At 36.6% G+C, this 26,582-nt stretch overlaps 3 protein-coding genes across 6 annotated transcripts in view; all 3 read left to right on the forward strand.

Annotated features, from left to right (window-relative positions):
* Nucleotides 1-14,202, forward strand: part of LOC106620199 (scoloptoxin SSD14) — a 39,393-nt gene extending 25,191 nt beyond the window's left edge. For 3 of the 4 annotated variants that reach the window (XM_036371835.2, XM_014238620.3, XM_014238621.3), the window contains exons 2-9: nt 7,211-7,360; nt 8,740-8,843; nt 9,155-9,683; nt 11,759-12,172; nt 12,231-12,681; nt 12,797-12,987; nt 13,052-13,409; nt 13,468-14,202. In XM_036371835.2, coding sequence (XP_036227728.2) covers nt 7,211-7,360; nt 8,740-8,843; nt 9,155-9,683; nt 11,759-12,172; nt 12,231-12,681; nt 12,797-12,987; nt 13,052-13,409; nt 13,468-13,614 — 2,344 coding nt within the window. In that variant the 3' untranslated portion in view covers nt 13,615-14,202. The remainder of the gene's footprint in view (nt 1-7,210; nt 7,361-8,739; nt 8,844-9,154; nt 9,684-11,758; nt 12,173-12,230; nt 12,682-12,796; nt 12,988-13,051; nt 13,410-13,467) is intronic. The other variant, XM_036371837.2, reaches the window with a different exon arrangement.
* A 3,848-nt stretch (nt 14,203-18,050) lies between these two features.
* Nucleotides 18,051-20,488, forward strand: LOC106620197 (glutathione hydrolase 1 proenzyme). The gene is made up of 4 exons (XM_014238615.3): nt 18,051-18,383; nt 18,448-19,294; nt 19,361-19,557; nt 19,625-20,488. The coding sequence occupies exons 1-4, from the start codon at nt 18,172-18,174 to the stop codon at nt 20,127-20,129; spliced, it is 1,761 nt and encodes a 586-aa protein (XP_014094090.2). The 5' UTR covers nt 18,051-18,171; the 3' UTR covers nt 20,130-20,488.
* A 2,060-nt stretch (nt 20,489-22,548) lies between these two features.
* On the forward strand, nt 22,549-25,736 carry LOC106620193 (pickpocket protein 28). Its single transcript, XM_070110283.1, has 9 exons — nt 22,549-22,681; nt 22,748-22,970; nt 23,029-23,084; nt 23,117-23,354; nt 23,423-23,538; nt 23,617-23,705; nt 24,104-24,689; nt 24,762-24,952; nt 25,023-25,736. The coding sequence occupies exons 1-9, from the start codon at nt 22,549-22,551 to the stop codon at nt 25,194-25,196; spliced, it is 1,806 nt and encodes a 601-aa protein (XP_069966384.1). The 3' UTR covers nt 25,197-25,736.
* Nucleotides 25,737-26,582: the final 846 nt, after the last annotated feature.

Raw genomic sequence — 26,582 nt, forward strand, 5'->3', positions numbered from 1 at the left:
AACCCTTTATCTAACTCGATTGGTTTTTGGTAATATAAACAACCGTTAGGTGAACAAAACTTTTATACTCTGTAGCAACAAGAAAGAAAAGAAAAATTTTAAGAAAATATATGTTTTTTCATTCACATATTATAGTTTAGTAGCCCCAGTAGATTCTAAATTTGATATGAGTTTTCATCTGAAAAAAATTTTATAATTTTGTTGACGAGTGTAGTTTGTGTCAAATTTCATGAAGGGACTTAGGTTAGGTTAGGAGGTCGATCCCAAAAAAGGATCCCACTTGGACAGCTTAAGACGCCGGTCCGTTGTGATACCTACAAAACTCCTATAATCTGGATCAAAAGACCCTTACAAGTCGACGAAACGCTTTGTGCTTACTACGAACTTGTTAAGGCGGCCAAGATCCATTTCGGCTAAGTATTCAGGTCCGCCAAAAGTGTGATTGCCGAGATATTTCAATCTCAGCCTAGCGAAAGCCGAACATTGGAGGAGAAAGTGCCTCGCCCTCCTCCATGCAACTTTGGCAACTAGCATCGGGTAGTACTCCAGGCCGTACCGCATGAGTGCCCATTGGACAGTGTCCAGTGAGATCTCCTACCAAAGCTAGAGCGCAAGACGCTAACGGAGATCCAACCCGATCCCATTCCGATGTGAGCGGGGCATAGGTGCCCCCCTGGCTAGCTCATCGGCTTTGCCGTTTCCAGCGATTCCGCTGTGACCGGGCACCCAAACGAGCCTGATGTTGAAATAGGCAGACGCTATCTCTAGAGAGGACAGACACTCCTTGACTAGCTTTGTTGCACGGTTCGCGCGCTCAAAGCTAGTATTGCCGCCCTACTATCGGAGTGGATGCTCACTTCTACAAACGAGGCTGCACTACGCAGCAGTACTTCTACCGCCACCTTGATAGCGGCCACCTCCGCATGAAGGTACTTTGTCAAATAAAAAAGTTTTCAATATAGAGACTTGATCGATCAAATGATCCTCATCAAAAACCAAGGGGCTAGATCGCGTATATACAAACGGATAGACAGACGTGGCTAAATCGGTTCATCTCATCACACTGATAATTTATATTTATATATATACATATATACTTTATAGGGACTCGGACATTTACTTCTGGGTGTTATAAACTTCGTGGTAAACTTAATATAAAGTACCTTGTTTCACGTACCAATAATAAATTCTATCGGTTAGAAAATGGTATCTCTCAGGAAAAAGGTCCTTTATATGCATATATTGAAATATTGAAAAAGGTGGCGCAGGAGCGTTTTTGCAGAATGGATTTTATTCTCGATGTGTTAGTTTTAGCTATACAATTTTCCCTATTATTATATGGAAATTATAAGTACTCATATTTCTTTGGTGAATTCTCGCATAAAAGATATACAATCACAAACTTTTTTCAGTTATGACTATAATATATACTTATATATAAGTTTTTTCAGCTATGCTTTCAAAGAAGGAAGCGACACAAATAACTCAGCATTCCATAGTGCGTTAGAAAAAATATATTTTTTATGCTTATTATTAGACCTCGATAAATGCTAATAAATTTAGTGGTCTATCAAACTTTGGCAATAGCATATCAGAGAAAGTTTGAGAGGGTCTAGGGGCATTACTTCTTTACTTGGTAAAGAAATAAGCTGAAGTTTGCTGCACCTAACTTCTACGGCCAATCAATAAAAGCTTATTGGCTTTTTACAGCAATTTGAATTAAAATATAAAAAATATGATGATTTATTGCAATGGGTGGCACTTGGTGGAAAGGAGGCGTGTCACGTCCACAATACACAGCATATACGAATTACTTTAATAATAAGTATACAATATGTTTAATAGCTTAACAAAAATAAATAGTGGTCGCTTCATTTGAATATTTCACTACTCATTTGGAGCGCTGCCAAATTGATCATTTGAATTTTTTATTGCATTAACATCATATACGGAGCGTGAAAAGAAATTAAAAAGCGCAAAGCAAAGAACAGGTGATACATTGCTCAAATCGTTTACTGCACGGGCCACCGTATATGCTTAGACATAAATGCTTGTTGAATGAGGCAATCGCAAAACAACTGTTAGTGCTGTGTAGTACAGTGCTTGCAACACAGCACTCGACCACTTTCAAAAGCATAAGCGCGTTATAAACGAACGCAACGTTGCCATATTGTCCACTCAGTTGACACAATGTAAAGAATACGCTTATTATTGATATGCAAGACGCCATGCCCAATTGGACTGCTTCTGCCTGGTCGTGGTCGTAGCAATTAATAGCTGTAGCTGCACTTATTATGGTGGCTAGTGTGGGTTTCACAGTCACAGTCACTGCAAGCTGTTATTTGTATGGGGAATGTGTGCATGTGTTATCGACTTTATGATCACGTAGTTCATCAGAGTGTTGTTATTGCATTTTAACCCCTTGATGGGCGCCAGCTGGCTCAGAAAGTAATTGGCATGCGAACGTACGCTAAGTAACTGTCAATATTTGTAGCAGAAAGGCACAGGTGGTAATTTACTCTCGATCGGCGATCGTGTCAGTAAACGATTAAATGTCAAGAAATCTTTATTTAACTGTTTACGATTAGAGAAGTTAAAACAATTTAGACTGCGTTGAACGGGAACTTTTATATATATTCTCAATTGAACACACATAAACATTTATTTATAGTATATACAAATAGACGCGACTCAAACGTGTAAATGATATATACATAAATACATATGTACATGGCAAAAAAGATTATTCCTTCTAATTGCCTACTTTCCGCCACACCTTTGAATCTATGGAAAATTATTTCGTGTGTGATTTTCCATAAGCCATATATAACAAGCAGTCATTGCGTTAATGTTTTCTTTATGACGTCAACACTTGAAATATGTATTGAATATCGCTTACCTTGAACGGAACGGAAATAATGGTGTGTTGTCAGAACTGAAACTTTACGGAGGCATTGCCAGTCATTGCAAGACTTGTTATTGGTAAAAACTATTTAGAGAACTTCTGTTTATTGGAATTCGATAGAAAAGTAATTAATCGACTAAAAAACTATAAAATATTGCAGTCAATGTAAAAAAGTAGCTACGGTATACACCTTTATTCTTACATACAGCGTCTATCAAAGGACGGCCATGTTTATTAATAGATTTGTGCTCAATTTTGTCAGTATGTTCAGTAAGGTTTCATCATGTCTAATTTTACTTTGGTACAACGCTTGGAAATTGTAGATTATTATCTCAGATGAGGCACATTTCTGGCCTTCGTCAACAAACAAAATTGTCCCTATTGGGATCAAATCTTCCTTAGTTTAGGAAGCACCATTGCATCTCCAAAAATTTACCATTTGGTGCGGATTGTGGTATGGCGGTTTCATCGGGACTTATTTCTTTCAAAATGAGGCAGGCAACAGCGAGTGTTATAGCACGATTCTGAACGACTTTTTTCCCTCGGATTTTGAAGAACGACGCGGACGATCTCTATTTCCAAGAAGACAGTGCGCCGCCACATCACGTCTAAACATGGACACATTGCGTGCAAAGTTAGGTGACTTGTTATGCGATTTAAGACCTCTAGATTATTTTCTCTGAGTTTACGCCAATCAACCAGCAACTCTCGAAGAGCTCGATAACAACATTCAGCGCACTATAGCCGAGATTCCAGCCCAATTGCTGCCCCGGGTCATGAAAAATTGTGGAAATATGCAAATGAAAGTTGATCCCGAGTGGCCTGAGGGGCCTAAAAGAGTTTTGAACTCTTTATGTAGGGTTAGTAGAATTGAGTTTCAAAAGATATGTCAACGTGAAGGTATTAATCAATCGCCGTGGTAATCATTTGGCCACAATTTTATTCAAATCATAAATGACATAAAAGGTGGACCAAATTTGAGTTTTTATTTAATTTTAACAATACATCGTTCCTATCGCTAGACCCAGTATAATGCTTTTTTATATTTGTGTAATAAATATTGAAAGTAGAACTATGTTCAAGTGTAACCAAAGATTTTATACTCTCGCAATTTTCAAAAAAAAAAGCGGAAGCATATATTCAAGTATTGGCAAACTTTAATTTTACAATAAACAAAAAAAAAATATACGATGTGAAAAAATTCTATATTCTCAATTCTATGATATTAAGAATGGCCCACAATCATATTTGATACCTTATTAACGCATACTATAGGTCGTATTTTCATTACTACATTTTGCTAATGTTCCAGATAATTATACTCAAATTAACAACAAGTGAGATATATGTGATATAAGTTCAAATACAGAAGTTAATAAATTCGGTATATGAAGAAAATATAAACCAGAAAATCGTAGAATATGTAGTATATGGGAGCTGGGGTAAGTAGTAGTAGTAAATATATTATTACCAGAAAAATATGGTTTCTGAGATTCATTAAAATACCTCACAGATTGACGAATATATAAGGTATAAAGTCAATCGCATGTTTAGAAATCTCGAATATTAGATATATGGGGGCTAGGGAAAGTATTCACTCGATTTAAACTTTTTTAGGGACAAGGAGATATTGTTATTAGAAAGATACGCTCTCTGATTTCTCATTAAGATAACTCACATATTATCCGATATTTTTGACACAAAGGTATTTTATCATCAGAGAAAAATCCTCTCCGAATTACATATCACTCACATATTGAGTGATATTTTCAATAAAAAGTAAACCATAGGTACTGGGGTCCATACAATCAGCATTTGGGGGCTTAAAAAGTGTTAAACCGATTTTGACAATTTTTATGCTTGAGACGGCAAACCTTTAACGCACTATTTGTGCAAAATTTTATGCCGATATGTTCATTGCGGCTAGATTTGTATACTGTATAGTGAAAGAATCAGATGACATAAAATTGTGTTATATTAGAAGTAGACGTGGTTGTAGTCCGATGTGTCGAACGTGTCAATTTATACTCCAGTTAGTGCTTTTACAAGCAAACGAAACGCCGGAAGGACGGACAGACAGTCACCCGGATTTCAGCTCTTATCGTCATCCTGATTATTTACATATATCTCTCTATCTATCTCGATTAGTTTTAGGTGATACAAATAACCCTTAGGTGAACAAAACTTTTATACTCTGTATCAAAATGTTGCGGGAATATTAAAACTGACTACCGATTTTTAGGACTTCCTCTGCGAGAAGCTCTATTCCATATATATTGATGACTATATTGATAATCTTAATAATATAATTTATAATCTCGTCATCAGAATATGTTTAAGAAGGATCAAAGACGGGAAAATACTTTCAGGTGTTGACAAAACTATAACTGAGTTATATGTGTGTTATATGAGTGAGATAGAGAATGAGTTAACCGGAGGAGTGGAAATCACTATATTAGGGTTATGGGAGCCAAGGCTATGTCTAACACTGGTTTCTTCCATTTTCCGCACCAAATTGTAATATATTCAAAGAAATAAGATTTCTAACATATTGAACGATATATACGGTATAAAGACAATTGGAAGTTTGAAATTCCGTGCTTTAGAAAAATGGTGATAATCACCTTTCTGACCTATAGAATTGACTTCACCTCCTACATAAGAAATACGCCGGGTGAAGTCCACAGTTTCGATTATTTTTGTTCTCTGTTATATAATATACAAGCATATATTGAGCAACACATACTTATAAAATTATAATATGCTATAAGCGCGATCAGGTTGGCCAAGAATTCTATGAAAATAACGTCTGTAAGTCTGTTATATCTCTTATCGCTCTTATTGTCAGCCGAGTGTTGTTAAATTATTCTGGATATGCTCCGACCACTAAGGTAACCTAACCATTCCTGTTAAAACTATGCGGTTTTAATCCACTTTTTATAATCGCTAAAACTTGCGGAAATTTTATGTATTTTTTAACATTACTATTATTTTTTAACAAACTTTAAATGCGGTCATATCAATGTGGACATCATTTTAGCATTTCATATCTCTGCTCCAATCCAGTAATTGCTTCCGTTAATCGACATGCAAACAAACTTTTCCGATTCCCGACACTCACACATAATCACTGGTACTGCCTATGCAATTTGACCCACATATACATAGGTACCTTGCATGCGGCAACCCCGGTGGAAATCTGTTGATGAAATCTGCTGCTTTGCACTTCGAACCAACTACATAGTCGCACCTACAAATTGCAAGTTTCAATAAAGATTTTCTTACTTAATTACTGCTATATGCGAAAGCAATGTCTATGTATACATATACATATATCATATGTGTATGTGTGATGATCCATGTAGCACTCCAGGTCCTTGCACTTTAGCAATGGTTTAAAACACAACAAAACACTACGTAGCGTCGAAAATATTTAAGTGCCGTCGGAAGTGCTGCCGTTTGTCGGGAAAAGTCGTAAGGAAGCGGAAGGTAGGAGGCTCCTGCAGTTGCAAAAACCACGTGACCCAAATACGTGACGTGACCCACTCTAATAAATTGCATGTTGTTTTTCAACGGAATTCTGTGGGCTGGGTCTGTTGACCCGCTGACCATTCACGCGCGGCGTTCGATTGAGCCGATTTGTGACATGCTAACAAAGAAACTAAGTGGGAACCCCCTTGCATGGAACTTGGAAATTGCCGCTCATATGAGCATTAATACATATGTGCATATAGTGCATGCATGTAGTACAAATAGTTTACATGCATGAACCTTCCTAGCTCTATATTATTGAGGATATGGGGTAGGTCCATGGGAAGGGAGTTCCCTTTTTAACGTCATTGCTTGGCTATTGACTTTTATTCATATTCTGCCTGACTTTTGTACAAGTACTCACTCTCGATTTCATGCAGTTTGTGCGTCGTGTGTGGTAATTATTTTTCCTCCCAGTTCTCACAAGCTAAAATGGAAGCGTATTACGTACTCTGTCGTCACTAAACTGCGCGTCAACAAGGATAAAGGCATTTGTCAGGAACAAAAATTGACGTCTAGGTTTTCCTTTTTAACATTTCAGAGAGAGTGAGAGAGTGAAAGCCTGCATGTGTATTACTCTGTGCGTGCTTGTATATTTGCGAAAGCTTAGCGCTTTATTATAGTCAGCACTACAATCAGTTGGCATTAGACTTGCGGTGTGTAGAGAACAATTGTAATTGTGTGAGGGTTGTGCGCATACATGGAAATAGTGAACAAATGAGATTGAAGCGGTGCATCTTTTGATAAACGTTTATTTGAAATTAATTTTCACAGAACTGATGGATTAAAGATGGTACACTCCAATGAAGATGCGCTCAACAAAATTCCACTGAAATCTGCTAGCGGCTTGGATGATGAGGAGAAAAATGGTGGTGAATTCACTAGTGATACGGCAGCGGCGGAGGAGGCGAGACGCGAGCAAATGTGAGTGCAATATGTATAAGCTAGAAAAGTAACAAAAGTGCAAATGAATAATGAAATTATCGCAATTGTAAAATGTTCAACAAGCTAATGACTTGATTATAATTGTAGTTCTGCTTGTAATTGTGATTGTAATTATGATAATAACAAAAGTATAAAGATAAATCCATCAACAAGTACAAGCGCGGTTAGAACGTGGTTGTCTACTAGCATCAGTCCATCCGCTTCCCTGTGAATCGAGTAATTTAACTACATACATAAAAAATAAATGTAGCAAAAATAAATGGGGAAAACTTTAAAGATGCCATAGTCAAAAAAGATATACTTCCAAATATTGTAATAGTAATGATTGTTTTAGTTATGATATGGTTATAATGTGTAAGAACAAATTATTTGACCAATCTTAGCGAAAACCACAACTGCAAACATTTGTATGAGCATTTTAAGCTTGATTTCGATACAGTAAGACAATAGTAATACCTAGTAATTAATTAAAGTTTTTATAACTGAACAATAAGTCAACGAGTTATGACTTTTATTTAATTACACTAGGTTCACCTACGTATGTGCTTCAAGAGAAATTACCGCCACGAATAAATAGTGGGGTCCGCCTTATAGGAACATAAATATTGTAGCTACTTGAGGCAGTCGTGTTATAATTCTGCCTTTACAAAAGCGTTCCCATTACGTCAAACTCAATGACAGCTGTTGTCAAATTTATAATTGTGGTTTTCATAGCGATACTTCTCTACTGATTTCTAGTTTGAAGAAGTCAAGTCAAGAAATAGAAAAGTTAAATTCTAGCGATACCTGAGATAATAATCTACGCCGAACTTCGTGGATATACCTTGTCAAATGAAAAGGCTTTCCACACAAGGCCTTATGTTGGAGTTGTTTATTTATATATATACTTTATTGGGTCTCCGACATTTTTGCGTTACTATATATTTTTCACTTGCTTAGCACAAATTATTTAAAATTATATTCGAGTTTTGCTATATATATTTCAAATTATAAAATAATATATTGTATATATATAATATTTATGAAAAGTCATATTTTGGAATGCCTAGGCAATTTCAATTGACAGTTTGTTGCCATTTGAGTTGTTAGTAGCGGTGCTGTAAAATACATCTCATCAAAATTGCGCTTTATCCAATTCAGTGTCATTAATTTTGACATAATTTCCAGTGAAATATATATATTGCTAATATATATAGACATATGGTAAGAAGGTCAATGAAATTTCTGAAATATTTTGACTTAAGCGCCATCTATTGACCACCAAATAGCGAGTTTCAGTAGCTTTGAGCTTGCCTACTATGCCCCAAGCATAAATAAATTCATTTATTGAATTTTGTATCCTTTGTTGTGTATTTTAGGCGCGCGAACATTCTCAAATGGATGAAAAAGCTGACGATTGTTCTCATCTGCTTCATCGGTGTGGCGCTCATAACCTACGTTATCATCAGCCTCTGCTTTAGCGGTAAGTACAATATCTAAGAAAAATTAGTTCATTCCATTTGATTCTATTTCGATTCACTTTGCTTAATGTCAACTATATAGTAGACAATATGAAGAGCTCCAAAAATTAAAGGAAACGTAATGTCTTCGCGCATTTACACTGCACAAATTAACACCAACCTTATTTACTGATAATTTGCATTGCATATTTTTTCTCTTTCATTCTCCCAACTATTTCGTTCTAAATAAATGCACACAACCAACAAAACAAATATACCAACGCCACGACCATCACCACCACCACCAACCTCACCACCCCTCTTCACTTAACAGATTGGTCTAAAACGTCAAATGCACAAAGCAACAACATAACCATCAACAATGATACATCCTTCACTCTTCCATCCACCTATAATTCTTCTCTCTCACCAGATGATGACAGCAGCAGCAGTAGTAGTAGTAGTAGTAGTAAAAATGGCGCGCTGGCGTCGAACTCAACAAGTGAAGGGAATAGCAGCCTATTAGCCACTATTGGCCCCACAACGGTGGCCAGCATCGTGACAGGTAGTTTCGGTGACTCAGCTGCACAGCCCACCAACACATTCACCATCACCACTGGCGCGACACCAACGACGCCAACAACTACAACAAACCATTCTATGCCCAGCACAACGCAAACAACCGCCAACACAGTTGCGTCCGGCACAACACCAGCAACAATTATGCCCGCACAACCGACGAGAAAGGCGTTGGTGCTTAAGGATACGCCACCGTTGATAAAGGATAAATTCGAATCGAAATTGGGCATTTATGAGCAGGCGGCTGTTTGCTCAGACCGCGAAGTTTGCAGCGAAATTGGCAGGTGAGTGACATAGTAAACTTAGAGAGTGAGAGTGAGTGTAAAGCAAATCTTAGTTGATCGGAAACTTACTTGATTTTAAAAATAAATTAAATAGCATACTCAACGCATTGATAGACAGTTGTGATAAAGAGTTGGGTCATTTCCTAATCTTTGAGGACAGTTACGGACTCTGAACATGCAACCCGATAGCGTTATTAGTTAGAGTAGGCCATTAAATGTATTTTAAAATGTGGCAGCGACCATGTTTGAGTATAAAGGGCCATAGCCATTTTTAATTGAGGCAGGGCAGGGCAAAGTTTATTAAATGGGTGTTTAATTTATATACGTAAGTAAATAGGAGGTTAACCAACCTTATCTTCTCATTCGAAGAGAGTTATATTACGGCTGATTATTCTTATCAGAATTATTCTAATTTAAGAAATAAATTTGACTGTTAGAAGTTTAGACTAGTGCAGAAGACTTTGAAAATTATTTTGAATTGTTAAGGGTTAAAAATGGTTTATCTCGATTTTCGACAGAATGAAAAAAATATATAGTGTGTTTGGGGCATAATGAGGTAAGTGTGAAACAAATTTCCTGAAAGAAAAAAATTGTTTGTACAAGATAAAAATAAAAACCCAAAAACTGGATTATTTCAATTTTTCACAAAAATTTTGAGGTTATGTAACAAATTTTGTATACTATTATCCACAACAATGTAACTTTTTTCTTTAGGAGTCATAGTTTTGCCAGAAATCGAGATAAACCACGCCCCTCTCCTTTCTTTCCGAACTCAGATCACCCGTAAACTACTTTTTCTACAATGTTTGTTATATTATCTACCATGGTCTAATTACAATTTTAAGAGAAACCTTGTATGGAAGATATAACTTTTTTAATGGAAACTTCCTTAGAAACGCTACTAAAGTAGAACGATGACAACGAAGTGTATTAGATGGCGGTATACAGATGTCTCCATAGTGGCGGCTGAACCGGTCAAGAATCTTAAAAATGGCTGTTGTAGACATGTGACGTTTTTGGAGGGCTTTCAGCTTTGTTAACAATGAAAATAAAATTTTGACAGTTTGTAATGTTAATGGAGTTTAAAAGTCAACATCTTGTCTTCTATTTTGGGCAGCGGTTTTTTATTGTTTGATTAATTGTCGTTAGTTAGTTTAAAGTTCCTTTAAACTATATAGAACGTTTCCATCTTTTTACATTTTTTTACTCTCATAGAACGTTGTTATTCAAATAAACTAATTTAATTTAATAAAGTATTACAATTGGGACGTCGAACTAAATATGTATAATATAAGAAAAACTTTTTACGATAAATATTTTTGATAAAGTGGCACCTCTTAGAAAAAGTCCACTTATAAAATAGTAACTAAATTAACTTTAGTTGCACTGAAGCTAGAATACCCTTCACAAATAAAAAAGTTTGAACCCAAATTTATTTATTTGACCACTCAGTTTGTATGGCAGCTATACTGGTGTGTTCAAAAAATAACAGGAATTTAAAAATTTTAATTTTGCGGATTTGGAGAGTCCAATTTTCAAATTTTTTTTTATTATGTTGATACACATACCCCTAAAGTACGATAAAATTTTGAGCTGTATTCATTGCTTACTTTGTCTGTAGCAGCTGCTAAGGTTAGACGTGTATTCAAGAGCTTGACGATTTTCGTTTGTTAAAAGAAATTGATCAAGGAATTTGTTCGTGAATTCTTGGCCAAAAACTATACTGTAATGCTGCTCCAGCCTTCATATTAGTCAGACATGGCTTCGTGAGACTTTTTCCTATTTCTAAAAATAAAGATAACCTTAAAGGGCCGTCGTTTTACAAGATAAATGAAAATCGCTGAAAGAACTAAAGGCTATCCCAGAAATCGAATGGGGATTATTTTGACGGCAACAACATTAATGTAGGCAAAGGAACAAATATTTGTTTCAAAAAATGAAAAAAAACGTTATTTTTTGAACACACCTCGTATAAGTCTCTCTGAGCTAAGAAGTCATATTTCACTTACACTATTGATTCTAATCACTATGATACTAAAACTGTACTAAGTTTTTTTTTTATGTGCTTTACATAGTCACATGCTTGATCAAAAGGGTAGCGCTGTGGATGCCGCTATCGCCACATTACTGTGTAACGGAATACTCACTATGCATAGCATGGGTATCGGCGGGGGCATGCTTATGAACATATTTTTGAAGGACACTCAACACGCTTACTCCATCGACGCGCGGGAAGTTGCACCGTTCGCAGCGTTCCAAGAGATGTTCGATGGTAAACTGGAATTGTCGTTGAATGGAGGCCTTTCCATTGCTGTACCTGGAGAACTGATGGGATATCATCGTGCGCATGAACGCTTTGGCAAGTTGCCATGGCAAACGCTTGTCGAGCCATCGGTTAAATTGTGTTACGAAGGATTCTATTTGACACATCATCAATGGAACGCCTTAAACTATCGTTGGCATCACATGAAGAACAACACGGTGTTGACGTAAGTAACAAATGCGAAAAAAACATCTAACTTTATTTAATTTTTATATATTTAATAGCGATGTTTTCGTTAATGCCACCACTGGGCAGCTATTTCCGGTCGGCACCAAAATAAAACCACAGAAAGTGCTTTGTGAAACATATGAGCATTTAGCAGAAAATGGACCACTTGATTTCTATAATGGCAGCTTAGCGCAGATGGTTGTGGAAGATCTCAAAGACCTCGGCAGCACAGTGACAGCGTACGATCTGGAATCCTACTCCGCCGACATGGTCAGTTCAATAACAATGCAATTGGGCGATGATATACTCTATGCGGTTCCGCCAGTTAGTAGCGGCACTGTTGTAGCCAATATCCTAAGCATTTTGGAAGGTTTTAATTTTACTAAATTTGATTTGGTTGGCGCCGAAAACGAGGCTAAGACGTTCCATCGCTTCGCGGAGGCATTAAAGTATGGTTTTGCAAAACGATGGGAGCTGGGAGATTTGCGCTTCAATGATGTTCGTGAGGTACATATTTACTCTTGTAATGCCGATATTGTCTCCAGTAGGACTGAATCGATTCTTGCAATGTGTATAATTTTTTGTTGATTCATGAACTATAACATTTTTCTTGGCTCAATAGCTGGTTAGCCGCCTCACAAATCCCGAGTATGGAATGAGCATACGCAAAAAGATAAACGATAACAAAGTGCACAAGGAAATCTTCGATTATGGCGCACAATTTATGGGCGAAGATGATGCAGGCACCTCGCATACAGTGGTTCTGGCGCCCAACGGCGATGCAGTCTCGGTGACAAGTTCCGTTAACGAATAGTCAGTATTATGCAATACTGCTATCGAAGGTTTTTTGAGTAGTTTCTTTCTATTTTGCTTCCAGTTTTGGTGCCAGTCAGGCAGGGCGACGTACCGGTATTGTGTTTAACAGCGGCATGAATGATTTCTCTGTGGAAGGTACATCTAATAATTTTGGTCTGCCGGCGGCGCCGAGCAATTTCATTGATGCTCGCAAGAGACCTATGTCGTCGATGTCGCCAATGATTTTGGCCGATCGTAAGGGTAACGTTCGTTTAGCGTTCGGCGCTGCTGGTGGCTCGAAAATCATATCGAGTGTTATTGAGGTAGCGGCGCGCTATTTGTGGTTTGGACAGGATATAAAATCGGCGATTGACGCGCCGCGCATCCATCATCAACTCGTGCCCAATACGTTGCAATACGAGTTTGGCCGATTTAGTGAAGTAAGTGGGCTTAGGTAAAGGTAAAGTTTTATAATAATCCATTGTGTAATATTCGTAGGAGATCTTACTGCTGCTAAAGGACAAGGGGCATGAGTTAAAACCCTTCAAGGATATTGGTTCCGCCGTTTGCGCTATCGCACAAAATGACACCGCGATATATGCAAACGCGGACTACCGAAAACGAGGTGGCGTCGCTGGCTTTTGAGACCACAACCGTTTTTAACTGTCAACGTTTTTTAGCATAAGTGTGTGCTAAGTCCAAAATATATAAAAGATACGAGATTATTTATTAACTACAACCAAGTCAATGAAACATGTTTACATACTTACATATACACGAACTGCAAAATTCGAAACAATCGCAGCAGCCATTTTTAAGCTGTATATTTTAATATTTGCATATACATATATATGTATGCATAATTGCATTAGGTAATTCATATGCAAAAATAACAAAAAAAGCACTCGAGTACTCCACTCCGAGCTTTGAACATTTTGGACACTTTGTAAATTGCAGTATTGGATTTATATTGGTAATTCGTATTTTTTTAAGTATTATTTTTAGCATTATTTCATATCATGTGCATACATACCTAAATACATACCAATCTATTACATAATATATACACGATTACCGAGATATTGCTGAATTCCAAACACAATTAGCCAACCAATGCAGGAATGCGTATTTATCTACATATTGAAGCAGTATTGCTATAAGCCACCTTATAAAATGCATTGTTTTCAAAAACTTTAATAAAATAAATAGACGAAAAGCTTTAACTTCTACAAATTTATAATCAAATATACTTTATAAATTGATCATAACAAAAGATCCCTCTGCAACCGAATTTTATTTGAAAGGTAATGTAATATATTGTATATAAATGATTAAAAGTTAAATTGGAATCATAGCTAGTATGTCTATAGCAATAATTGACCAACATCATATAATTATGCTCTATTAATAATGACTGTCCTCAGTAGAAGTCTTTTCCATTTTTCAAAAATAATTATTTAAAACATACTATGACAAAAAAAGTAAAGAAAAAGGGGATCGCTTATTTACCAATGAATAGCCTACATTTTTCATATTATTCACAAATTTTGAGGAGAAATTTTACAATTGTTAATTTTAAAAATAACATTTTCGCCAACTTAAACGGTTTATAATCATTATACAGGTTGTATTGAATTGGCTGATTGAATTAATTTTGACATTGTTCAGGTATACTTTAGAACATATTTTCAAGCAATTTTATAAATAAATAAATCACACACCGACCGATATGTTAGGCATAAACTTTGTTAGAATAAAGAAAATCATTATTTGTAATATATGGGGATCGGAGTAATTCGTAGACGAAATTCGTATATTTTGCGCATTAAACTATGGTATATCTAATATTATACGTTCAGCAAATTTTGTTATTAATTAATTAGATTAGATTAGAATGAATATGAGGTTTGCACTGCGACCCAGGGTCTATTGTGCCCTCTCCTCCATCACATGCTTTCCCAAAGTCCCAGCACCCTGAAAAACTCCAACAACTTGCTGGGTGCTATTGAGGCAATGTGATCCCTGTTCATATAAGTGGAGCCTAGGGCCTTGAGCCTGCGTCTACAAATTGCGGGGCAATTTAGAATCAGCTGTTCTGGTGTTTCCAGCCCCATGTCGCAGAATCGGCAGTTGCCACAAGAAGCCATGCCCATGCTTGACAGGTGTTTCTTGAGCCTACAGTGCCCAGTGTAGAGTGCGACTAGGAGTCGGAGTTTGTCTCTGGGGAGGTTTATCATTATTCTGAACCTGGCTAGGTTGAACCCGCCCAGTAGCAGTTTGGCATGGCGCATCCCTGCAGCCTGTTGCCAGTGACTGTCTCTGTTCGCTCCCTCCTCCATACGGAGCAGCTCCTTTATTGTATGAGGCCCTACCGCAATACATGGTTCTGGCCCCCTCATTCTGGTAGCAGCCGCAGAGCGGGCGAGTTCATCTGCCAGCTCGTTACCGGCTACCCCTTTATGCCCCGGCACCCAGATCAGGTGTACACGGTTGCAAGCTGATAGGCGGTTAAGCCATCCTATACACTCCTCCACTAATAGCGATCGAGTCTCGTAGGCCGATATCGCTTTTAGCACCGCTTGGCTATCGCTGAGTATTGCGATACTCTTATTACGGTAGTTGCGTTGGAGATTTATTACTGCACACTGACAAATGGTAGTAGTACTTCTGCCTGAAAAATGCTTGGAAAACAGCCCATGGGAATGGAAAGCTTGGTATGCGGTCCCGCAATGCCAGCTCCAATTCCTTCTGGTGTTTTCGAGCCGTCAGTGTACCACTGAATAGTGCATATATATTGATATTCCTACATCTATATATATATGTATATATTTGCACGCTATTAGCAGAATAAAATGCTCCCGGAGTTGCATTAAGGTACCTCACATACCATCACCATTATATATGGAGTAAAGTAAATCGGTAGTTCGAAAATCTGATATAATATTAGTTTTATGAGGGCTTAAGGCAAGTTTTCATTCCATTTCATCCATTTTGGACACAAAGATGCACTGTATTTGAAAAAAAACTATTTTTCATTTTTATTATAATAACTTATATGTTGGCTAAAATTTATGGTATAAACTCAACCGGAAGTTCAATTACCTTTATATTAGGAATATGGGGGCTAAGGGAGGTATTGATCAATTGAGTTGGTCCGGAGATATGTGATTTCACTTAAAGGTGAGCGCTTCCACGCCCATCGTTCAATTCTGACCTCGGTTCCTATGAAGCCCTCTCATAAAATTCAATATTGCTGAGGCATTTAGTTAATGATTTATCGCACTTTTAGTATTTTTTAACAAAACCGTTATTTGAAGAGTGGACGCAGTTATAATTCAACTTCAGCTATTTTCACACTGTCGTAAGAGGTGTCAAAAGTATTTGTTCTGTCCAAATTTAATAAGGCTTGCATTGTATGGGTGCTATTACACTCATATACAATTATAAACTTTTTATGATGGCAAAAAACATGTGTACCAAGTTTTATCGAGATATCTTAATTTTTACCTAATTTTTTATATAGGTATAACGCTATATCTATCTCGATACGTTTTATGTAATACATACAACCATTTGGGGAACAAAACTATTATCCTCTGTAGCAACATGTTGCAAAAGTATAAACATTTTAACATTTATTATAAAAATTGTGCGGCTGAAATCATGATGTTCAGCTATTTCTAATTCATCTATTTGTGGTGGTGTTTAATTTCAACTTATTAAGAAGAAAACTTGCTGTTGCTCGAGATATTTATTTTAGATTTATATTTTACAAATCAATGGCATTGCTTAATTCTGCCCCAGGCCTTAGGGTATTATTTAATACATTTTGTGTAAATTTGTCAGTTAGTTTACGAGAAAGTAGTCTTAGTAGCACGTCTACGCATACAGATCTGTCTTTGACACGGGTCCATTTACAAACGAATTTTCTGGTAAAAAGAGCAATTTGATTCCGTTAATATTTTGAGAGGGTAAACATGGGTGGCAAGGAATAATAATGTTTTTCGAATCAGCTCTAAAGGAATAGGTTTGGAACTGAACTTGGTTGTAAAGTGTTCTAAAATAGTGTTCAAATACTCAGCTGCTAATATTTTGAAGTTGAAGTAGTTTAACAAGATTATCTTCGCCTGCTAGCTTTTATCTCAATTAATAAGCGATATTTTGATTACAAATTGAGGTATCTTAATTTGGCACATGGTATCCGTTCGAGTAATAATCCCCTTGGTTATTAATTAGTAATATTAAAAAATAATAAATGTATTGTACGAAAACTATCAATGGAATAAAGTCAGGAATGTAAATTTTGACTACAACGAAAACACAGCAGATTTCCAAGGAGAAATTGCATGAATCACAAATTATCACTATTGTAAATATTATTATATTACTTTACTTTGCAATAGATAACTCAAACATCAATCGAATTCGAAAAAAACTGCAGATATGTGGCAACTCTCATCTGAAAATGGTATATATGTTTTTACATTTTCTAGCTCCCATATAGAAAATACGAGAAACTTGTATTCTTTCTAATGGAATCGAAGTTATCAATCAACATGTCGGATATCTGAATTCATACCCATTAAGGTATGTTTTTCTGACCATAAAATGGTGTAAGTCCAAAAATGCATAAAATTGTCCCGACCACTCCTTGTCTACCTTATATCCGTTAGAATATTTTTCGTGTTCCGATTGATTTTATACAGTACATCTTATTTCTTTTGACCAAAACTACGTTAAAAAAGTGCTATTCGAAAGCTTTATTCAACATAGTGTTTCAACACGCTTGATACCCAAGTCAAAGGTCAATATTTCAGACTTCCCTCCAGATAAAAATCTGGGTAACTAACAACAGCATTTTGGCAATCGAGACAAAACTCTAATAACTCTTTCACTATTAAACAACTCAAGAATATACGCCTCCCAAATACTATAGACAGCAGTGCTCCTCATTAAAATATTGAATGGGCCGTTTGATGCCGTTTGAGGCCGTCATCCGAACAAAGAATCATTTTATCGATTGCTAATATGACCAGCAATTTGACTTTGAAGAAGTAAATCGTTGGTCAATGCGCATGTCCCATATGTCAGGACATTTTCCGAAATTTGACATTTGCCGCTTATTAAACAGCCACAAAGTAAATATTGCTAGGAAGTATTTGTTTCGTTATTGCGCAACCCTGTCGATATCACGTTGTAGTGATGAATTTAATTCACGGCGGTGTGATTATACTAAGCGCTGTAGTATTTTTATTCTACAAACTATCCAAGCAACGGAACTCCTCGCTACAAAATAGTCAATTATTACGGCCGCCGAACCCGGAAACGCCGCAGCCACCTTCATTCTCACCACTACACGTGTATGAAAACGGGGCGGTCTGCTCTGACAGTGATGTCTGTAGCAGAATTGGCAGGTGATTTTTTACATTTCGAGGAAATATATATGTGTAAATGTGTTTAACTAATTTTTCAATGCAGAGATGTTATGCAAAAGTCGGGTGGCAGCGCAGTTGACGCCGTAATTGCTACACTCTTCTGCAATGGACTGCTGGCTATGCAGAGCATGGGGCTCGGTGGCGGTGTACTCATCAATATTTACTCAAGCAGCGAACAACGAAGCTACAGCATACTGAGCAGAGAACGCGCACCACTAGACTTTCAATTACCGAAGGGAAATGTAAGCACAATTTTCCAGTCGGCTTTGGGTATTGCAGTGCCTGCTGAAGTTGCCGGCTATGCGGTGGCCCATCAACATTTTGGAAAGTTACCTTGGCGACAACTGGTGGAACCGACCACAAAAATCTGCCGCCAAGGCTACACACTCACCAAACACCAACGGGATTCGGTGTATATCAATGGGAAACTGCTTAAGGAAAATGAAGTTTTGCGCAAAATGTTTGTAGACCCGAAAACAGGGCAAGTTTATAGGACTGGCGCGCACGTACGTCCACCAGATGTACTTTGTCGCACTTATGAAGCTCTTGCGCGTGATGGTCCCAGTGATTTTTATAATGGTTATCTGATGGAGAATATAGTAAAGGATTTGCGTGATTTAGGTAGTCCCATCGAAGAGGTGGACATGAGCAATCTGACGGCAGAGCTGACATTCTCACCCAATGTTACATTAGGTCCGTATACACTACATTTCACACCACCACCCGGTAGTGGTTATGTCGTGGGTTTTGTGATGAAGATTTTGCAGAAATTTAGTAAGAAATTTGCTAAGAAAAGTGACATTGATGCCAGCGGTATGCATCACATAGTTGAGGCGCTGAAATTTGGTTTCGTCCAACGTTGGAATCTGGATGTAGAGGTGCTAGAAGAGGTACGATGGTTATTGGTGCTCATTTGGGTATATGTTACATGTACATTACTTCTCCATATTTCGTAGGAGCTAACAAATCTCACGAACTCCTCATATGCACGTCATTTGGCCTATCTGATAGACGAAGAGCGTACCTTTAGGGATGCTACAAGTTATGGCGCCAGTGAGTCTCTTGTTACACGCGTAGAGTATGGTACAGCTCATATATCGGTTATGGCTCCGAATGGTGATGCTGTAGCCGCAACAAGTTCCATCAACTTTTAGTAAGTTAGCGTCATAATATCGGAATTATATTTAAGAATTAAAAAATAAAAACTTAACCTATAATAGCTTTGGCAGTGGCAAGATTGGCGCACGCACTGGTATTCTCTTCAATAACGCCATGTCGGACTTCACCATCGAAGGTCTTCAAAATTACTTTGATCTACCAAATATGCCGTATAAGAATCGTATTAAACCCGGTGCTTCGCCGATGTCTTCAATGAGTCCCATTATTGTTACCGATCAGCATGGCGTAGTGCGTTTAGTGACGGGCGCTGCCGGCGGCACGAAAATTATATCGGTTTTGGTACATATTTTGGTTCGCATACTCTGGTTGGAGCAAAATATTAAGCAGGCCATTGACGCACCTCGTTTCCATCATCAATTAGAACCGAATATGCTGGAATATGAGTATGGGATCTTGCAAAATGTGGTTAAGGTTTTGGAAGCCAAGGGGCATCGAACGATACGTTATAGGGAGCGTGGATCGGCCGTTTGTGGCATTGAAAAAGTTAGAGGCCAAATTTTTGGTAATGCCGACTATCGTAAAGAAGGCGATGTTCGGGGCTTCTAAGGACGATGAGCTTCGAATGGGAGCTCTACAGTTTAATATCGATAAAATGTGATAGTATAGAAAGAAAACATTGCGAAAACAGAAAGTATTACGCTTATAAATTAAATGGTGTTTAGTATACAAATATTAAACGAGAGTAATATAATAATATTTTCCTTATTCAAATTATACGATAAAATTGTTAAAATTTATTGCGATACTTTATTTAAATATCATAAATTATACCTATTTATTATTGAATTCAAGTTCAAATACAGTGCCGAAAATTAACACCCTTAATAAAATTAAAACAAGATTTAATCTCAAATAAACTATACTCTGCGACAACAATATTGCAAGTAGATTGTACCTTGTTTCAATCCAATGTGTTATTTCAATAAAATCTTGCTACGTGCTGCATAGTTTTCAATACACATAGATGCCGTTATACAAGTATTATCGAAAATCATAATTATGATCTGATTTTGCACACATTCGAGATATAGTGTACTTATGGTATTAGAAATGACAAGGACAAAGAACTATTTAAATGCCCTGAAAATTTAAAGTCGAGTCCTTTCCACAAAATAATATATATGTGCCAATAATGCTCGTTGAAGACACAGATGACCTCTTCGCATGCTCAACTAGCACCATTACTTTTTAAACAAGATTCTTAAACGAAGCATTATTTGCAAAATATTCACATTTGCAGCAGAGTTTTCGAAATGACATTATTCGGAGCAAACCCGAAGAAAGATATCTTAATTTCAACCTACATTTTATATAATATATTATATAGAGTAAGTTCGGTGATTTCCCATTTTACAAAAAGTGCCAGTAAAATAGACTAAAACTTTACCGTAAACACCGACGCGAACGGGCACCTTTTGTTCATGCAATGGCATTTACTAAATTAATATAAAATTAAAACAAAAAAATTAATTAAATACTCAATTTAGTCAACATGCAGGCTGGTTGAAAAGTTTATTTATTTTCTATAATTGAGTAGCATTTTTAAATACGAAAGTCTTGGAAAAAGTGTATCTTTAATTTAAAAATAATAATATTATGCAGTCAGTGACTTGATCAGTATAATAATAATCAGGCCAAATAACAAGTTGTATGAAGTTAACTAAACTCCGTAAGGATCATATGAGCATTAAACACAATGAAACTATGAAAATGCATGCAACGTCTTTGGATGACCGCAACTTCATATCAACGTGTTAGATATATGCTTCATGAATTGTGATTTTAATTTCTACTTAGCCATTATTTTCTCTAGATCAAGCTCCCGGCATCTTTTTCCTGTTCTCAAATATCAATAGAATTTTTGTTAGAAAGAAAGCCGCAAGACTTATAGATCTTTTAAAGTAAAATACCAATCGTACTAGAAAAATTGTGTCGAAAATTGTAAGATCTCTTTAATCTCTGCATCACCCTAGAATAATAACTACCTGTAATAAATAGCAAAATAGTATTTTGTCAAAACAATGCGCTTTTCTTGCGAACTTTTCCGCCTGCCTATTTCATAATAAAACAAGAAAAAACGTTAACTTCGGTTGTACCGAAGCTATAATACCCTTCATAAATACAAAGGTTCCTTACAAGAACTTGATTCCGATCGTTGAATTTGTATGGCAAGTATATGATAGATTTGATCTTATCTGAACAATTTCTTCAAGGATTACATTGTTGCCTTAGACAATAACCCTTGCCCAATTTCGTGAAGATACCTCGTCAAATGAAAATGTTTTCCATACAAGCAGCATATGCTATAGTGATCCGATCTAAACAATTTCTTTGCATATTTCATTGTTGCTTTAGGAAATAACTCATGCCAAATTTCGTAAAGATATTACGTCAAAAAGTTTCCCATACAAACACTTGATTCCGATTGTCCAGCTTGTATGGCAGTTTATGCTATAGTGGAACGATATCGGCCGTTTCGACAATTGCCTAGCTTCTGAGTGAGAAAAGGACAGATGCAAATTTTCAGGAGGGTAATGCTTCAAGTAGAGTTTTTCCATCAAGGAATTGACACTTTGACTTCCGGTCGAATTAGTGGTCTTATTAACTCTTCTGTATATTCTACATTTTTTCGATGAGGGTTATATTTCGTAAAACAATTATCCTTAATTATTTTTGGCAATAAGACTACACTTTCTATTCAGCTAATAATATTGTACCATTAATCGATATTTCAATTCAACAGCATTTGTATAGCACACACAATTAATTTTAAATTCCCATTACTGGAGTTACGTATTTAACAGGGCTTTTAGCTTAATTATCGTCTGCTGTCACGCCTTTCACGTTATTCTAACGGTAGCAATTAGACAAAACTTCAATGCCTTCACATGGTTTCGTCATTTCAAAGTTCATTAGCTCAGTAGATAGTTGTGGAACAAACAGGGAAATATAAAGTAATCAAAACATGAACAGCAGTTCGATTGGTGGCACGGAAAAGCTTCACAAAAAGCATAAATGCAAAATGGTTTTTAAAATAATTGGCGATTATGTAACACAATTTTTAGGCCATACAACACTCCAAGGACTCATTTATGTTGGTAATTCGCAACTGTCCATCTGGGAAAGGTAAAAAAAAATATTCGTATACCACAAAATCTTTTAAGAAAAGCCAACAACTAAAAATAGGGCTTATTTTCTCATCTGGTTTGTGTCTGTTATAACTGTGGCCATAAACTTTGCGACGAATGTCTACACGCGTTGGGAAACGACACCGGTTATTATAGCTTTGGAGGCACATACGACTGAAATACGCACCACACCCTTTCCAGCGATCACTATATGTAACATGAACCAAGCTCTACGCAGCCAAATCAAAAACTTTTCGCAGTAAGGGCCATAAAAAATAATAACGTTCAATTCAGAAATATTTCCTCTTTCTATACAGCGATTCTTTGGGCTATGCCATGACTCAGAAGATTTGCTTTCAAGACGTAGATTACAGTCAGTTCGATGACTTGAAACCCGCTTCAAAGGACGACACATTCATGAATTTCATCTGGCGCGTGGTGAAAACAAACATTGTTTATGTGGAATTTTGCATTTAGTTGTATATTTTTCTCAGAATGGTCAGACGTGCGACAATATGATTGTATATTGCCGCTTTGGTAACAAGGAGGACCGCTGTACTGACTTCTACCGGGAGGTACTTATGGATGAAGGAATTTGCTGTGCCTTCAATATCTTACATCCATCCTATTTATACAAGGGGAAGTGGGTTATTCCCTACTTAGTTATACCTAAAGGTCTAAATTTATTAAAAATATTTATTTATTGTTCAGATATATATTTGTACGTGATTTCACTTCCTCTATTGGCACCATACCTGTAGACTGGAATTCGGAGACTGGTTATGCTGATAACATGCCACTTTACTATTATCCTCGTACCGCCGTAGGTAATAAATAGTTTAGCAGCAAATGATGAAATATTAGAAAAATTAAAAAAAAAAATATATATAATGTGTTTATTCCAGGAGCAGGTGTAACTTTGGGATTTACTTTCGTTCTCAATGCTAACCTTAGCGAATATATTTGCTCTTCAACTTTTAGTACCGGGTTGAAGGTAAGTTAACGAGTTATAATTGTTTTCAACTTTAGATCAAAATGCTTAAGATCATTAGACACCCCTATTATATATCCTTTGTGATATTAGTACACCAGTTGATTTCGATGAATAATACAATAAGAGAGTATTTGTACGACTTAGTCAGTATAGTTGATCTATGACAGTTGTACCTTTGAAAAGCCATACAAATTTTGGCGAATCGAAAATATCTACAGATCTATTTTTAGTCGCTGAAGCCCAATATAACCCCGCGAACAAAATTGACCTCTTCAGATAGTACTTACCTCGGAACTAGCGTGCTTTTTACATCCAAACGCAATTTTCAAAATGAATGGGATTATGTTATAGTGCCTATTGATCATAAATTATAAACTTTTCGTTACTCCAACCACCAGGTGATCACTCACAATCCAATCGATACACCGCACGTTAAAGAGACAGGGTTATCGGTCCAACCAGGTTATCAACACCGTTTTCGATTGAACATCGACAGTTCAAAGGCGCTACCTTCGACTCGTAGTATAACGCCACAACGTCGCCAATGTCTCTTCAATAACGAACTGGAATTGTTATATTTCCGTTACTACACACGACGCAATTGTGAGATGGAATGTGATTCCAAATATTTTTTACGTCGCTGTCAGTGTATTCCATACCACATGCCACTCATCTATCAGAACGCTAGTGTATGCCATGTGAAAGACTTTAATTGTGAAAGTATTGCCGAGGCGGAGGTCAACGATGAGCAGCATGTGTCTTGTAAGCGTGAGTGCCTACCGGGGTGTTTTAATTTGGAATACTTTCCAACGGTCTACCGGACACCATTGGCGAACACTTCTTTTGTTTTTAAAGATAAGTTCTTTGGAAATTTTACAAAGAAAGAGATACACGAAAACTTCGCTCTAGTGCAAGTATACTTCGCCGATGATTTGTTTAGGTCCAAGGTTAGATCACCGTACACCAGCTTTACGGATTACCTCTGTGAGTTGATTGGTATCCAATGTTAGTAATGTTAAATACCTAGTTAAGAGTTCCCTTTTCTTCTTGATATAGCACAAACTGGTGGCATTATGAGTTTGATGGTTGGTTTCGGGGTTATATCAGTGCCTGAGTTCTTTTACTTCTTCTTCATTCGACCAATGTTCGATTTAATTTTGAAGCGACTACCATGTGCTGTGCGCCAAGTGACTGCAAGGAAACTTCGAAAAGGTGAAAATGGAAATAGACTTCTGTTTGAAGATAAGGTATGAACATATAAAATGTAGATTTCTAATAATTGTGCTGTTGCCATAAAGTGATTTCTATTATCTGCAGCATCCACATTTTGCGAGAATGCCGTTCGCCACGAGCCGTCGGCCTTTGAAGCCTTTTAATGGTTATAACAGCAAGAAGGTATACAATAGCTTAATGAAAAAGATGCCAATACAAAGGGAGCAACTTTTAAATATCGACATGGAGAAGGCAGGTTTGTTCCCGTACACGGAATGAACCGTAGATACCTTTCCGCTGCGTATCCTCTTTTTATTCCCCACTTGTTTGAAAACAACACATACGCTATCCCCGAAAGTTTTGAGAAGAAGCTCTGATTTCCGAATATAAAATCCGTTAACACCATAGCTGAAATTATCAGGAACATCTCTAAATTACGATAAACTTAATTATTATTTGAAATTAAAACAAAGTTGAAATCTGATGAGTCATTATAACTGTAATCAGATGCTTTGAAATTTTAAAATAAGATTCGGCAGATTGTCAAGTTTTTTATATCCTAAACAGGGTATGTTAAGTTTGCAACACATTGTAACACTAAGAAGGAAAAATCGGAGACCCTATAAAATACGTATATAAATGATCACCATGATGAACTGAGTCGATTTAGCCATGCCCGTCTGTCTGTCTGTCCCTTATTTTTTCAGAATTCGATCAGAAATTTTGCACCTGTCATTTTCTCACCAAAAAACTGCTCATTTGTCAGAACGGATATCCGTTATCGGACCACTATAGAATATAGCCGCCGTACAAACTAGACGGTCAAAATCAAGTCTTTGTATGAAAAACTTTTTTAATTGAAAATATATCTTCACGAAATTTAAAATGGATTCTTATCTAAGGCAATGCTACAATCTGCGAAGAAATTTTTATGAAGGCTATTAGCTTTGGTGCAACCGAAGTTTTTTTCTTGTTACTAGTTAGTTTTAATTAGATACAAGTATATTTGGAAACTTAATAAAGCTTGTTAGACATGTATCCAAATGTTTGAGGTTAATCTTAGTAATTAATTTCACCTGTTTTTGTAGGTCGCAGTATTAATACTATATATGAAGCTTTTCAGACAAATTGCGAGAGCATTTAATGTTTAGTAATGTTTAAATGGCTGAACTTTAGGCAATAAGCTGAAAATCGTTCTTTCCACGCTTTGTGTGCTCGTATACAGTTATTATACTCGTTTTTACTGTTACTACTAGTTTTATTCTGATAAATTTAGGATAAACATGAACTTTTGGTCTTTCCATCAACTTTTTCTGGTAAGGCCATATTTTCATTTATCAAGTGTCCCACATGTCACAGTTTAACCGGGAGTACGTATGTATACCATAAAAATCCCTAATTAATTAGACCTTATTTTGTAGGTCACATTATTAATTCTACTTGAAGCTTTTAATTCAGACAAATTGCGAGAGCATTTAATGATCAGGAACATCACATTTAAATGGCTGACGTTTAGGCAACAAGCTGTAATTCGATTTGTTCTATCCACGATCTGTCTGCTCGTATACAGGCATACTTATTTTTAACTGTTATTCCTAGTGGGGCAAGAACGTTGTCAATATTTGATCTTATAATCTACTTTTTCTGGCAGCGCCATATTTTTCA

The sequence above is a fragment of the Bactrocera oleae genome, chromosome 5, assembly GCF_042242935.1.
Source record: "Bactrocera oleae isolate idBacOlea1 chromosome 5, idBacOlea1, whole genome shotgun sequence".
NCBI lineage: Eukaryota > Metazoa > Arthropoda > Insecta > Diptera > Tephritidae > Bactrocera > Bactrocera oleae.

Excerpts from the sequence above, each read along its gene's own strand:
- LOC106620197 (XM_014238615.3), top strand. The coding sequence starts at position 18,172 with ATGAATTTAATTCACGGCGGTGTGATTATACTAAGCGCTGTAGTATTT. Across the intron at positions 18,384-18,447 it reads GTCTGTAGCAGAATTGGCAG|AGATGTTATGCAAAAGTCGG; the intron begins GTGATTTTTTAC and ends TTTTCAATGCAG. Across the intron at positions 19,295-19,360 it reads ATGTAGAGGTGCTAGAAGAG|GAGCTAACAAATCTCACGAA; the intron begins GTACGATGGTTA and ends CATATTTCGTAG.
- LOC106620193 (XM_070110283.1), top strand. The coding sequence starts at position 22,549 with ATGAACAGCAGTTCGATTGGTGGCACGGAAAAGCTTCACAAAAAGCAT. Across the intron at positions 22,682-22,747 it reads CCAAGGACTCATTTATGTTG|AAAAGCCAACAACTAAAAAT; the intron begins GTAATTCGCAAC and ends AAATCTTTTAAG. Across the intron at positions 24,690-24,761 it reads CAGCTTTACGGATTACCTCT|CACAAACTGGTGGCATTATG; the intron begins GTGAGTTGATTG and ends TTCTTGATATAG.